A 16,437-nucleotide genomic window follows, 5' to 3' on the forward strand; every position below is an offset into this window, starting at 1 on the left:
ATATATATATATATATATATATATATATATATATATATATATCCATACAGCGAGCGCGGTCGGCTGCGAGCGCGGCGGATTTTCCAGCGGACTTTCCGCTGGAAACGGCGGAAGTGCCGCCGAGGCGATGCGGTTGAATTTTCACGGTGTGGCAGAAGTTCGTAATGAAAAATTTAATTCGCCGAGAAAGCGGGAGTTATACTCAACAGAGTATTTTCAACTGCGGCGGGCATTTCATCCTCGCCGCACGTCGCTGCTCATTCTCCCGTCGGCTTTTGATATTTCACGTTTCAAGACATCCTAGCCACCCGCGCGAAATCGTTTCGCGAAAACCGTACTCGCTCGGCCCGTACCGTCTCTTCTGCGAGAAGCGCGCGCGCGCCTTTATATCTCGCCGCTTAATGAGGGACTCGATGTAAATGCATCGACGTCGGCGTCTAAGCCTCGCGTTAGTACCGCTGTAACGCGCGGGTATAAACGCAATTTATCTAAAAGCACTTACACATTATTGGCAAGATTCAGCCTTGCTGCCGTTCCTCACTTGGTGCGGCGCGTTTGTGAAATTCCGCGGTGAAATATTCATGGCGATGGTATTTCGCGACTACGAGGGCGGCGTAATTCCGCGCACGATTCCGTGGGACGTCGATTCAAAGTAGAAGCGGTAACCTCGTTTCACACGGACGAAACTTTTCTCCCTCTCCCCGTCCCTCTCCATCCTTTCCCCCTCCTTCCCCCCCTCTCCGTTGCCGTCGGTGTGTTCCTCCCTTTGAGCTGACGTCGAAACGTTACGGGAAACGTGTCGCTCCGCTCCCAAAGGGGCCTCGTCGAGTAGTCGATGCTCAGAAAATATCCGTAAGTTGGTGACGCGGGCGGAAACATTTGTCAGCGATCGAAGGTCGACGTGAACGTGCCAATTTGTGCAACGTGTTCACGAGATGCGTCAACATTAATGAAATAGGACAAGGACTTATTAAGCGCTCGGGGCGGTTTCGCGCAATTTCTGCATCACGGCTCGACCTCTGTATCTCTGTCCTCTTTCTCCTCGATTTTCATCCCCATCCAGAGAGAGAGAGAGAAGAAGAAGCATCATAGTCGCGCTGGAGAATATCACATTGCACCGTGCCCTTTCGGAAACAGCCGGAAGTAGGAAGGTATCAGCTGGCTGAATTCTGGAGCCGAGAGTTTCACGTCTTGATTGCACGATTCATAACGCCCCGAATCCGAGTGCATTCGTCCTGCCCATCCCTTAGCTCTCTCATCTTTCTCTCATCTCTCTCTCTCTCTTACTCCTTCTCTCTTTCTCCTTACCTCTACTTCGACCTTGTTCTTAGCTGCCACGCGATATAGCACGACGAAGGATTTTCACATCCGGACGTGGCTGATCGCTCGTTACAGTCGAAACTCGAATTTGCTGCGGGACGATCACGAGCGGGGGATTACGCGGTGGATCAAAATCGGGAACGCGCGCGGAGAGGGAATAGAGTGTGAGCACTGACGACTCTCCTTGGACATCGTAATTTATCATATTCAACGCGGAATCATTTGTCTCGTTCTGTGTGCGGAATATTTCAGCAAGACAACCGGCGCAGCATGCTTCCACGCTGCTTCCTCGGCATTCGCTGAGCTGACCGTTCGTCGTTCCTCTTTATTCGCAATCTCGGGAATGTGCGCTTCTCTTTAAAAAGTTAAGCGGTAGTCAGAGAGGAGAAGTCACGACAAAAAGAGAAAGAGAAAGAGAGAGGGAGGAAGTAACGATTTAGAAAAACTTGGCGCGAGATGGAGCAAAAATGGCGAGCGTGTAAGAAGCGTTTCTTCTAGCTCGCTCGAATGTAACGGATTAAATTGAGGGAAAAATTGAGCCGCTACCTGCCTCGGTGGTCGTTCTATAATCTCTTAAAAACGTATTAAAATATGGGGTAATGTTCGCGCAACGCGAATTAACGTCTCCTGGCTTCTTTCTTTTTTTTTTTATTTTTGCGGCATGTCGAGCAGGCCGTATCTTCGCGTCGCTGTTCCGCGCTGTCAATTCTCCTCCCGTGATGCAGAAAACTCCCCGGTGAGCGTATACTCGATGTACATACTATCCACATACGCGTCCCTACAGATATATGTCCTTTGAGAGCGATGCTGAACTCTCACAAGCGCTCTGTAAACAAGATTACAGAACCGATCTTTCATCCGCAGGCATTTTCTAGCGCGCTCACCCTTATTTTTCAACACGACTTGCAATGTTTAATATTTAGCTCACGTCGTCTAATCGCACGAGAGAGACATTCCGAGGAGAGAGCTACGCATTTCTGGGGAAAATGATAATTGCTCGCCCTCTTTCTCTTACACAAGTCGCGTTAATGAAGAAATTACCGTCTGAACGCGCGGTAATATGTTCTACGTCGCGATTTGCAACACGAATACGTTAGGACGTAATGTAGACGGGCAAACTGTCATCCTCCTCGAATGGACCATAAAGTACGACGAACGTGTCCCTTATTTGGCTCTAGAGCTTGGATGGAGACACGTGCGGCCAATTGAAGTTCTATTCCGCAAAAGTTGCTCCAGCAACTTGCCGGCGACCTCCGCTCTCGGACTCAACTCAAGGAGAACCGCGGGAACCTCTGACGGTAATTGGGGACAAATAGAGAAAATACTTTTGATAGTGGCCGCAATGACGATCATCCCAGTGTTCCGTACGAGCGGTTAGACGTTTCATTAAAGGATATTGCCGTTGCTCGGGGAAGGGAGGCTAGGCAAGGCGAACTTCTTAAGGGCCGAACCGCTCGCCGGGCTGTGCCGGCCAGGGTTTGACGATGGGTTACTGCTGCACGGGCTCAAGAAAGCAGCCTTCTCCCCGACGACAATCGCCGCTCGAGAAACCCTTGGCACAACGTCGCAGATTATTAGATTCCCGATGCGGGTGCGCAATCGGAAGTGTCGTGTCGGACTGAGGGTTAATTGAAAGCGAATGTTCGATGACGCGCGAATCAAACATATATGAGTCGATATAACGGTCCCCTCCTCCTTTTCGCCACCGAGTGTAGACTGTACGGCCTACATTGTTTGCCATTTTGACGCGAGACCGATGAATGCCCCGGCGTTCACGATAAATGTACAGATAAGTCATTATATGAAGTGTTAAGTAACCCTCTGTAACAATCATATTTTTGGGACATACGATGAAATAAAAATATTAAATTTCGGACATATATCTCTAATTTTGGACATTCTTTTCATTCTTAAATACGAATATTTTTAAACTGTCAACATCAAATATATGTACATATATTCAAAGTTGAAAATTTAAATATTTGTATTTAAAACAATCAAAAACAAACTTTTAAATAGTCGTATTAAGTTTGTACAAATATTACGTTTATATTACGTTATATTACGTTTTTATTAATATTACATTATATTCGTATTTAAGTCGATTTACAAAAAAAATACGAACATTTAAACTTAGTATTTATACGAACTTTTAATATTTAAAACGAAATACATTTAACCCTTGTCTTTTTAACAAAGTTCATACAATCACATTTTTTACACTGTGGGAATCCGATCGATAGAAGCATTTTCTAGTTTTTTAACTTATTTTTTTGACTAGATATTTTTTATTTTCATAATAAGTTGGAAAATATTTAAAATGTTAAAAGTAAACAACATATATCGCAAAATATATAAAATACTTAAAATATGAAATACATTGCACTAAATATATTGCAGTATTTTGGCGGAAACTTAAAACCTCATCTGTTGGATATTTATCTTATTAGTTTTCTTTAAGAAATATGTAATAAGAAAACAAAAAGAGAAAAAATTTTGTTTGAAAAAATTTTATTTTACAAAATAAGAATATGTAAATAGAACGAACAAGAAATAAAACACAAAATATATTTTTTAATTGTAATCTTGATATAATATAATTATATATTACATTTCTCCATTGTTGGTATTATCGAAAAGAATATTTAATTATTATAAAAATTATAATAACATAAGATAAAAAATAGAGAAAAAAGAATTATCCATTTTTCTCTTTTAATTGGTCAAAAAATAACAAATTACAAATTATTATTATTATGAATTTATGGCAAATACATTGTACAGAAAAATTATAAAATAGAGTAAAAATTAATCGAAAAAAGTAACGTTGATAACAAGGTGAAGTAGATTCGACCGGGAGCGTGAGCCGATCGGCCCACTCGAGTGGGAGAATTAAACCTTATAAGTAACAAGATAGTACAATCTCACTTACCTTACGCTACCAACCGCTACGAGAAGACTGACTTGAAAGACTCACGAAACCGCAACACGCCATTTCCCTAGCCCGTTTGCCGAAGCATCAGAATATGGATGCAGTGGAGTTCGACGATGTTGGAGGGTTAAATACGAATTTATTTAACGAATTTATTTAAATTTGTATTCAAATCGATTGTTAAATATAAGTATTTAAAATTTCGACATAGAATATATAGATACATATTTTATATTAAAAGTTTAAATATTCGTTTTTAAAATCTAAGCAATAAAAATGTTCAAGATTAGATATATGTTGGGGAATTGGGTAATTTTATCTTACAATTGGGCAACTTTAGACTACCATGCAACTTTGTCGAAAATCAATATTTTTGAACGCATTTTTATTTCAGAAAAGCTCTAGTTATAAGATAATAGGGAAATAAAAGAAAAATCTGCAAACAGATGTGTGCTATTTTAAAATTTTTACCGACATTTTACGAAAATTTGTGAACGATCGAACATTTGTTCGGCTTTCACAGACCCAACGTTGTACACGAGTGGTTAAATAATAATTGAGAATCAACATTGGAATTCGTTACATGATTTTATCGTATCTGTTTTGAATTTGAAGCATATTTGTCTGACTGTATCGTCGTTCCCTCTCTCCTTTTCCCTCTCCTCTCTAAAATAAAACGAATACTCGCAAATAAAGGAAAGTCAGAAGAGGCTGAGTGCCTGCCTCTTCTTTTCCGCCATTTCCACTCCGTTACTCGTTCGTGCTGCCAACAACTGACACGGAATACGGACGGAGGTTAACAAGGTTGTCAGACTATCGTTCAGGGCGTAGCAAATAGAAGCGAAAATACGGCGTATCGCTACGCTCCCGAATCGCGTAATGTAATACGGGAATTGGCTGTGCGTTTATTAAGTTTCTTGTAACATCGAAAGGACTATTGGCGCAGCCGGGCTTCTCGTTATCGTTTTGGCGTTCGCCCACTTCGTTAACCTTTTGTAGGGCAAGTTCGGCAAGGTTTAACGATGTCGTTGTCGCGACTGAGGAGAGAATGGAGCTAGCAGTCTGTAAGAAGCCGAGGCTTTATTAAAGCCTGCTATAATATTAAAGAGACCGGTAGACTGTGCCGGCTCCTCCAGAACGTGCCATCACTTTGCAAATATGACGGCTGGTTTCGAAACACATTCGGATTACGCCGATACTCTCCTTTTTTGTTATACTATGAGATTGCATGAAGATATGCATTTGGATTATTATATGAACGTACGTGTGCCACGTAAAATTTGCAGAGGAAAGTGATTTCCTTTTTAGAAAAAAAATGTATCCATTAGAAGTACAACTGCGAGTACTCTCAAAAGAATAATCTTGCAGTTATAGTGAAAATTATTCGATTATTATTATTAAGATTCGAGGAATTAGCTAAAATAGACAAATTACTAACAAATATTGCGATATCGCGTATGTTTTGTGTTTAATCAATCAATATAAATAACAGAAACAGAATTCTTATCTAAACTATTTGTGAAATTTAGCAAAAGAGAGTCTTTGTGGCACCCATTAAAACCAGTTACGCTTCTTAAAAAAATTGACAAAATAGATAAGAGACAAATGAGAATAATATAAATAAATGTAATCCTCACACTCACCTAAATTTGCTTGCAGATATGACCTCAATTTACTGCTGCTGTGTACACTGAAAAATATATTAAAGTAAATGTTTCGAGTATTACATAAGTTTACATACCTATAAATCTATCATAAGCTCCCTCATCATAAGCATCAGATTTGTCCAAAATACATTTCGAATCCTAGTAAGTTTAGCATTTCAAACGAGAAGATTAAATTAAAACAACAATTCGTTTTGTTTTTTATATAAAGTAAAAGTATCGAACCAACCTTTTCGTAGATAGAGTTTTGTAATATTCTTGTAAAGAGAATCAATTTTTCTTTTAAGTACATGATAATAAGCTTTTCTAAAATTTGTGATGAATATCTTAAAGTTATCTTAAATATTTTAAAGTTATTTTACGAAGAATATATTCTTTGTTGAAGATAACCATTACTTAAAAGAAGGAAAATAAATTGAGTAATCGTTTTTCTTAACAGAATAGAACATTCTTCTCTGTGTAAATTCTACATACGAGAGATAATTTCCAAGCAGATACAGAAAATAGCAAGAAACTTTAACTGTGACATTAGGATACTTGGATCAGCAAAACAATTTTTTGAATGTAACATGTACTGAAATATGCAACACACAGTGGTCACCTCTTTCAGGGTAGAATTACAATACGGTATCATATACAACTTAATCTCTTCGAGTTGCTCCCAGAATATAATACCTTTCGGTTTCCCGTATCGCAATTCCAGGCTTATCGTCTACCTACAGTTAACTGTAAATGGAAAGCACACCCCCGTCTCTCGTACAGTCAGTCCCGCTGTTACCCCGCGCGTACGTTTCGCCTAGCCCCGCGCGTTTATTGTAGTTGACTCGTTGTTACAGCGTAAGGTAATCACGCTGCCGTGTACGTTTTAAACGAGATGCCTCCCTCTCGGACGCCGTTATACTTCACGGGAGCGTGTTTCCGCTTGCGCGCGAGAGGTGCCCGTCCGCGCGGCTTAGTCCTCGCAGCAGCGCGCCAGCAAGGAACTGGTTGACCGGGTTTGTCGTTTCGTGGTTACGACGTCGTTGCCGTATCGGCGCGTATCGCCGGCGAAAGAGGGCCGAATCTCTACCGTGTCGGTTCAACGGACGAATTTCGCGCGCGGAAAGGGACGGTACTCTGGAGGCAGGGTGAGTTTACCCGCAGAGCTCGGTTTCAGGCCAAATTAAACATGAAGCTACCACGATCGTTCCGGCTGCTGCGGAGTGTATCCCACCCTTGCGCGGAGGATTCCACGAATTGAGACGAGCATGCGTCTTGTCCCGTAGTGGTAAGCCGTGTACGCGGTGCACGGGCGTTTAATTTTATATCACACGGCTAGAACGAATTCACGTCGTGCGAGCTCGGCAATATTAACGTCGCCCGAAGGACAGGGCCGCATGATCTCCCTGTAGCCGGCTTGCCCGCTCGCAATTTCGCGCGATGTAATGTAACGAGTGGCGCGCGATACATATAAGCGTATGATTAACCGAATCGCACGGTGCTGCGCGAGATGTGATATTAAAATAACGGTTTGATTCACTTACTTGCTCCATCCGACCGCGAAATATACGAATAAGTTAATTAAAGCAGTTACACCCGCGGTGCTCCTACCGTATAAAATTATCCTTCGTCAATGGACCGGCGATTGTGACGTTAACCAACATACAGCCAGAGAGAGAGAGGGGGAGAGAGAGAGAGAGAGAGAGAGAGAGAGAGAGAGAGAGAGAGAGAGAGAGATCGTATTGCGCTCGCTCTCGGAAATTTAACGTGCATTAACACACCGGTGGTGCGCGACGTCATCGCTGATATGCGTCAGTACTTTTCTCCTCTATTGTGTTGCCTGCGGTCTGCCACGCTGAATGATGATATTAATTAATTTGCGGGAATATTGATATTACCGAGCATAAACGCGTTTAATTCGTCTCCGTGGAACAAAAGTGGAACTGAACGCGACGCGACAGTAATGAATACCCGTATCTTAGATCGCTATTTATGTGTGTATGTGTGTACGTGTGTGTGTTTCTGTGCAACGAGAATATTACTAATAAAAGAATCGTGGAGAAGTTCCGCGAGAGAGTATAGAACTTTTCATGCGTTTAATGGACTTTATTTTTACAATATACTCTTCAATATACTCTTCAAATAACATTGGGGAATTAGAGAAAACAATACTTTGTAGTATCATAAAATTCCATTCCGTGTAAAATTCGCGCGGCTATTTCGACTCTGATCTCTCGGCAGATTATTAATATCCATTAATAAAAGTTCGCGATTTTAAAAGTAAAAAGAAAAACAGTGCGTCGATACAAGGGGTAGGAACAATTAAGGAGGAATTTAAAGAATACCAGGACTTCGAGCTATCTTGAAATAACGAGCGAACTCGTAAGGAAGTAGCGCTTCATATAATCAATTAGAACTTCAGAACGAGTGAGATGGTAATGGAGTTCAACTAAGTACAAACTGGAGCAAACTGGCGTCGAGTCGAACGAACGTATCATCCTCTCCCGGCTCATCTCCGTCGTGTTATAAATCCGTCGAGTCACGGCTGCGTTTGTACGATACTTTATTCGGATCTTTATTTTCTATATGTGCTTTCGCGACACGAATATCTACGTCCAGCAACAACGTGAATAGAAAAATGGCACACGTTCATTGACCGTCCGAGGTATGAGCGGACATGCGAGAGAAATCGATGGAAGATGGATCGAATCGCACTCCTGGAGTTCCTCAAGTCAGAGTTAGAACATCGTTCGCCATTTGTAGAGAGACAGTGAGTGAGAGAGTAGTTGCACAGCGTGCTTCGTCATTTCAATCTTACAACTTATTTCACATTCCTACACAGAATAGCAGAGAACAGAATAACGGAGAAGAACAGAGTTGATATAACTAAAATTACGGTTAAGTTCGGATTCATATTTTTTGGTTATTCTAACACGAAAATGGCACTTTCTAAATTTCTTGGAGTAAAGAAGAACGGCTAAGCTCTCATAAACTTTTAGCTCCATATTTTGCGACATTTGGAATTTTAAATTATTTTTTGATAAAATTGTAACTATTGATGGGAGGATAGATTAAAGATGTACAGAATATTTCAGACTTTCGTCCGTAATTTTTGTAGGAACGAATTGAAGGAAATATAAAAGTCCCATACCGTTTTACGACATTTGCAAAAAATTTTTAAATATTAATTCAAAAAGATTAGTGCATGATCACGCGCGATATGGTAAATGATCTGTAGTGGCGCCGTCTGCCGTTTGTATACTTATACATTAGGTCAAACTAAATAAGAAAGTCCTCTCTATCATTTTGCAAATAACCATATAGATTTTTAGATATTAATTAAAGAAGATTTGTGCATTATCGTGCACAATCATGTAACAATTTTATTTCATTAATAACTAAAATTCATAGTTATTTGCAAAATAATAAAGAGCTTTTTGTTTAATTTGACTTAATGCACAAGCACACAATAATACACATCTACAGCTCATTTACTATATCGCGCGTGATTATTCACTAATGTGATCTTCTTTAATTAATATTTTGAGTATTATTGCGAATATCGCAAAATGATACGAGACTTTTATATTTATCTCAATTTGTTTTACATTTTCATAAAAATTTCGAAAAAAAGTCTAGGACATCCTGCATAAATATCAAAGTCATGAACCTCATAATTTGGGAGAAAATGGTCTAAAAAGAATTTTAAAATCATATAGTGCTTCTGGTAGTCTATATAAGCATTTTATTAGAATATTGTTAAGTTTTTCTGCAGTTTGCCATTTCTGCAGTCTGCTCGTGCAACAAATGTTGATATTCATATAATGTTGGTAATAAGTCAGCTACAGACATACATTAAGGATGATTTTTATTAAGCTTTAATTTAATCATGGATTAATTTCGTTGTGACCAGCAAATATCTATTGGTCAATTTTGTTAGTTACAAAAGGATTAATCGACAATTTACAAAAGTTAATCAAAGCTTGGTATATAAAATCCTCCTTAAATTAATAAATATTATTAGCATTTATAAATATTATTAACATTTAATTAAATTATTACATTCAATGCATTATTTTATTAATGAAAGCCTTCAACTTTCATTTCTTGCAACATTCCCTATACGTTTTCGTAAGGGTGTTAACGATACCATTTATTTCGATAGAGTATTTTTTGGACTATTTTTTTTCCAAATGGTGAGATGCGTATCACTTTGATATTTATATATCTTTAACCTACTCATAAATAGCTATAATTTTATAAAAAAAAAAAAAAAAAGATCGAAAATAAGTCGAATCTTTTACTTGAAAAGTAAAGTACAGCCGAGCCATTAGAATTCGAGTTATTTTTACTTCTACAGAGTAAATGATTTTACTCTTGTAGAGTGAATTCTCCACTCTGTGTGAATCGTTGAGTGAGAGAATATTTTCACTCGGAATTGAAGAGTGAATCTGATGCATTCTACCGCCAGAAGAACATATTCACTTCAATCGATTGAAATATCCGCTCGTACGGAATCAGAATCCATTTTAATCTTGAGTGAAATATTCGCTCTTGTGATGTCGAATAGCAGCATTTTCTCTGTCACCACGAATGAAAATGTTGCCATTTTTCACTCCAGGAGATTTAGAGAATAATAATAGCAACATACATATAAGATTACTATCAACATTATAGCACTACTACAACATTATAGTAAAATTTAATAAAAAAGTATCTCTACCATAATTTATAGTAATTATTTCTCTGTGTAATTATAATTATGAATACCAAACATTTTTTACTAAAGTTTCTCTTTCATTCTCATTCATGTCTAAATATGGCGGACAGGATACCAATCAGGAATAATCGTTCTTTGTCCTAACTCTGATTGGAGGAACTCTGCGCACTCCTCGCGGCTATCAATAAGTAATAAACGGTCTTATCGACTGTATGCTCCCTCCCGCGCATCGCTTTGCGGCTGTTTCTTCGTCGTACGACGACACTTCGTCATTCGCGGTTAGGGTAATTGCTCTCGGCCGTGCTTCTGCTCCTTCTCCTTCTCCTGGTCGGAATTGACCATTATCCCACTCGCCATAAATCCGAAAGGTGCCGGGAAGGCGCGCGAAGGAATCTATCGCAAAGTGGTCAACGTAATCTCTGTTATCTTAAGCAGACCCTTAGGTTATAGCTCCTTGCTGCTTGCAGAGTCCGCTTCGGACTCGGCTCTCATTCTCCTTGACGTTGACGGAGTATTGTTACCACGAGCAAGATTTCCTCCGGGTCCACTTTCTGCAAGAGCACGAGGAGGGAGATACGGCAAAAAAGGACGAGATTGTAATGAAATGTCAACTCGGTGTTTATCTTCCGCGGACATTGTTTGAAAGCTCGCGTATTCGATCAACCGTGCGATACGAAAGCGACGTGAAGTATGGCTTCCGGTCTTCTCTCCGCGTCGCGTCTCCGTCGAGAGTGCATTCCGCGTTTCTCTGCGTGTCGAGCGTCTCCCGCGTACTTCGTGAGCGCGTTTCGTATGAGTCTCGCCAAATTCGGAAGATAAATGCTAACCGTGACACCTTCCTCGCGCTGTTTTGTCATAATTGAATGATTAATTGCAGCCTCGTCCTTCTGCGCCACCAAAAGAGAATATTCATCAATGTCTCTCATATCTATAATTACAGTTCCCGGTTCAATGATAATGTTAGTGTCGCTAATGGGCTTCGTTTCGATGCATCTTCGAGCTATCTGTCAAACGCATCGAAGGACAATGTATCGCTAAATGCGATATTAACAACTTGCTCGATAATGATTAGTTTAACGCTTTTCGCGCCACGTTATCACGGATTATCTTAAATGCCCATATCAAGTCGTTAAAACACGCAAGTTTTGCGACGTTTCAATTTATCGTATCGTAACGAGATTCATCCGGGATAACCGTTCTGCGGCGAAGACGAATTCGGGATGCGACAGATAAATTCGTTTAATAAGATGTCGGAAAATTATTCGTCGGCTTACGAGGCGGAATCCCAACATGTTCCCTCAGAAAGAACCTTATGCCGGAAATCTGCTGATTTCTCATCATCCCCGCCACGCGGGTTTTCGTCTCTCTCTCTCTCTCTCTCTCTTTCTCTCTCTCTCACTGTTTCTTTCTATCTCTGTCTGTCTGTCTCTCTCTCTTCCCCCCCTCTCTCTCTCTCTCTCTCTCTCTCTCTCTCACACACACACAGATCGTACGCCCGCGTTTTCGCGGAATTAATTCGTTAAGAGAAGGCTGGGGTTCGCCGCTTTGCCATGATAGACGGGGTTCGTAAATTTTAGAGGTACACCTGGTACTCTAACCCACTAGGGCGGAAGGAAGGAAGGAAGGAAGGAAGGAAGGAAGGAAGGAAGCGGTGGGACGAGAAGGGAAGGAAGGGAGATGAGTACGACAAGAGTAAATCCAGCTTCCTGTAGCAGGTCGGTTTTGCTGGCTGCAGTTGATCTTTGAAAATCTTGGTTGTTCACTCGCGCCGCGGCCTGTCGATAACTCGGACAATCTTAACCTCGCCCAGTTCACCACCAGCCGCTTTCTCTTTTACACTTTTACCTACTCGCGCGTCTTGTCCGTCATCTCGTTTGCCGCGAAGGAGATCTTCGGGTTGGTTTCTTCACACATCTTCCGGATCAGCCTTCTCGTTTTACACCGCTAAATCCAATATCAGACTATCGCTTCGTATTTTCCAGCAGAATCCGGGCGTAGCACAGTGTTGCCCGTTTTCATTGACAAAAATCGGTATTTGAAATCTATCCAAGATATTCAAGTTTACATACATATGTATATTATATATGGAAAACAATGTTTTCCTTATAGTCATTAGCTAAATTTGAAACAATTAAGACAGTAAAGAGGAAGGGGGTATAACAATTGTAGAGAAAGTGATGTGTGTACTATTTACTTTTATTATTAATATTAATAATATACAGTATTATTATATATGATTGATACTTACGTTACTTATATTACTTAAAACAAAAACTATACTAAAATGAATTTATTAAATAATAATAACTATATTAAAATAAAAACAACATAAATAAGTAAAATATTAAAAAAAACAACAAATTATTAATAAATTATTAATAAATAGGTAAAATAAAAAAACAGAAAATTATTGATAAGGAACGGTCAATAAAACAATTTTAATGGTAATTACATTTCTGTTTAAAAAATGTTTTGCCCAATTTTTGATGGGTTTGACTAGACACGCTAACGTCAGATACTTACATTTTAGCTGTAGTTTTTTTACTTTTAAATCGCTTAGACGCACACTTGTGTAGAAAATCTATTTTTTTCATGTAAATAATGCTTCGAACTTACAGTGCATACTAACATTAACACAGTGCGCCTATCTCATAGGCCCAGAGGGGAGGACTACGTCTTAGATCTGCGTGATAAGCCCGCGAGGAATCGGTCATTTCTTCGCCGGCCACGTGGCGCTCTGATTAGTTTATTTATTTTATTTAATAACTCGAAGTTTTACGTGGTTGTTCGAAAAATGACTTCGACCATATGTTTCACTTTTATCTGTTCTACTTATATTTTTCTTTTGGGACGTCTTATATGGGACACCCTGTATATTTTTAAACTATGAATTCAACACTCTCTAGTATTAATTTATTGTAAAGAATATGTCTTCAATATAGGTAATATTTTACTCATGCGACAGTTTACTTGATTTGCTCCAATTTCTGATCAGGTCGGTACTTGATAAAAAAATTTGTATTATTTATGCGTTTTATCATATTTCAGACAATATATTTTTGGTTTGCTTTGGTTGCTTTGAAAGAAACTTTCTATATTACATTTCATAAAATGGCTTTTTCCATGGAAACAGGCAATACTGTGCGTAGTATTCATCGTGCACTTACTCCTTATCCTTTCATATCTAAGATAAAAGCAACCACAACGAAATGTTGTTTTCCATAATCACAACAGTTAAGTGAATAAAATTCACAACTGTTATTATTAAGTGAATATAATCACAACTGTTAAGTGAATAAAGTTTCCTAAGCCGAGAGCTGAAGTGTATGCGCTTAAGTTCTTAGCTAGTACGTCTAATGTTGGTATTAGAGCGCGCTCTGTATCGACGCGATGTCATTATTACTATATTTTGCATTGTTTCATGTTGCAGGTGACTGGCATCGTGGGCAGAGCGGATGTTCTAGCGTGCATCTTCTTTTTGTTGTCCTTCCTCGCCTATCACGGGTGAGTACGGTTTAATCACTCAAACTCCTTGGACACGGGCCGGAGCCCGATCCTCTTTAGATGTAATTCGCGCTTTAATATTTCGCGTTGAATTTCTATCTACAAATCTTCTCATCCAGGGTACACAAGAACTGTAAATTTTCCAAGTTGCGGGAAAGAGAGTTCGGGGCTAACTTCGCCGGGGGAAAAAAACTCCGCGCTCACGCTACTTCGCGTATTATGTATTATCTAATGAGTTACGAACTGCACACATACACACATATACATACAGCATACACCGTAAATGTAGAACACCTTCCTGCAAACTGGGAAAACTTACCGGCTGCGCATACGTCAAGAGTGTCAAGCGACGCTTAAGGTCGCGACGACGCGACAGGCTGACGCCAAAATAGCGAGCCATTCGTTCTCATGAACATAGAGCTCGAAAATTATAAACTAAACTAATTTACCCCCCAACTACCGCTATAACTACTACGCGGAAGCGCCGCGAACGTGTCTCGTGTCGCTCGCATCGATCTTTACGGTTAGAACCGAGAAGGAACGCTCTCTTTATATATATTTATATAGATATATACACACACATACATACATATATATATATATATACATACATATATACACATACATACATACATACATACATACATATACATATATATATATATATATATATATATATATATATATATATATATATATATATATATATATATATATATATATAAAACACAATTCCAGAGTTGTGTTTTTCTTCACCGAAGACAGACGTTAGTTCCTTTTTCCTCGTAATTGTTCACTTTATACTTGCGTGCGGCTATACAACCCGGTCGCTATTTCTGGAATAAATTTAATTAATCGTGGGAAACTCTCGGGCACGGTGAAACAAATCCCATATACATAGCGTTCCGCGCGAGCACGAGTCTGGCACGACGAAAAATCTGTAAAGACGAACTCCGCCCGATTACCAGCGTAAAAAGCTTTCGCGGAGGTCGTGTGCTACGACATAAAAGGGCGGTTGTGGAAGACAAGAAAGTAAAACTCCGTCTGTAGGACTAGCGTTAGGCGGCCAATGGCTGGAAAAGGGAGGGGTAAGGTAAGATGCTTGTCTTCGAACCTGGGAAATTGATTACTCTTGGCTACCTTTGAGTACTCCCCTTCTTCTTCGTTTCCCTTTACCCTTACTTCATCGCCTCGCTCTATGCTTTTCTTCTTCCGACTCAGCCTCTTCCTCTTGTTCCTTCTCTTCCTCTTGTTTTTTTCTCTCTTTTATTTCATCTAACCGGTGTCCTTTCAACTCCTCCTCCCCCTCCATCCCCTTTCTTCTGCCGGTTGGCTTCGTTCGCTCCGCGATCGTTTACGCCTCGCGTTTAAATCCCTCGGCGATTAAGCGGCCGATGATTAATTCCAATTATACATTTGGCTTACCGTCAAGACTCTCGTCGTTCTCTCGACTCTCGACCGCTTTACTTCTCCACGGTGGGTTGAGTGTATCCTCGTTCACTCTCCGCCGTTGTTGCGGCGAGTTACTATTAATCTTACTTAGTAAGCTTTGATGTAAATTGTATGAAACACTTCCATTTTGCCGCGGCCCCCTGTCTCCTCTGCCGTTTTTACGGGCAAGTCGTGGAGAAGCTGCGCTCTTGTCTCGGTGGACCGGTTTCGCACCGGTCCCTGTTGTATCTAAAATCCCGAATGACATCTTGTAACGGATCTGTCACGTAGATTGATGTGTACGTGAATCGACGTAAACGAATAAATTCTGCGTGTCTTTGGATCGATGTTGCTGGTGGGGATTGTTTCTCGATACCAATGCTGCCATTCGATCGGCGAAAAGGAGGATATCGGAGGGAATTTCTTGAAATATATCTTTGTGTGAATAAATACAATTTAATCCTCAAACCGGACTATTTCTGTCAACGTAAACCAGACTATTACGGATCTTTTACGTCCGTGCTGTAGACGGAGCAAGAAAATAAGGTAATTAAAAATAAGTCTATACACGGCAATAATATAGAGAAATAAAGTAAGGCGCAATCAGTCAAGTTAGCGGGTTAATAAAACTTAAAAAACTCTTAAAAGCGACGTGTCAGGTTTCGCCCTTGTTTATATCTGTCTCGCAGCTATGACTTGCACGCGTCTAATTTCTTCGTTCTGGTTCGGACGAAGTTTTGCAGAACTTCGTGTTTTCTACCATCTGCCGACTTCGGACTTCAATATCGCTAAACAGTGCTTTATTAAACAATATTAATGTTATATCATCTCTGAAGATTTTGAAGAAATTCACAGAAGTTTATTGAAATGTTAATTAAATGTCTAAA

The 16,437-nt window shown here is 39.8% G+C and overlaps 1 protein-coding gene across 2 annotated transcripts in view; it reads left to right on the forward strand.

Moving 5' to 3' along the window:
- LOC116847562 (protein O-mannosyl-transferase TMTC1-like) overlaps positions 1–16,437 on the forward strand; it is a 240,500-nt gene that overhangs the window by 118,576 nt on the left and 105,487 nt on the right. For both annotated transcript variants that reach the window (XM_032822660.1, XM_032822659.1), the window contains exon 3: positions 14,046–14,119. In XM_032822660.1, coding sequence (XP_032678551.1) covers positions 14,046–14,119 — 74 coding nt within the window. The remainder of the gene's footprint in view (positions 1–14,045; positions 14,120–16,437) is intronic.

This window comes from Odontomachus brunneus, unplaced genomic scaffold (assembly GCF_010583005.1).
Source record: "Odontomachus brunneus isolate Ranch 3 - 2012 unplaced genomic scaffold, Obru_v1 Obru_scaffold_080, whole genome shotgun sequence".
Classification (NCBI taxonomy): Eukaryota; Metazoa; Arthropoda; class Insecta; order Hymenoptera; family Formicidae; genus Odontomachus; species Odontomachus brunneus.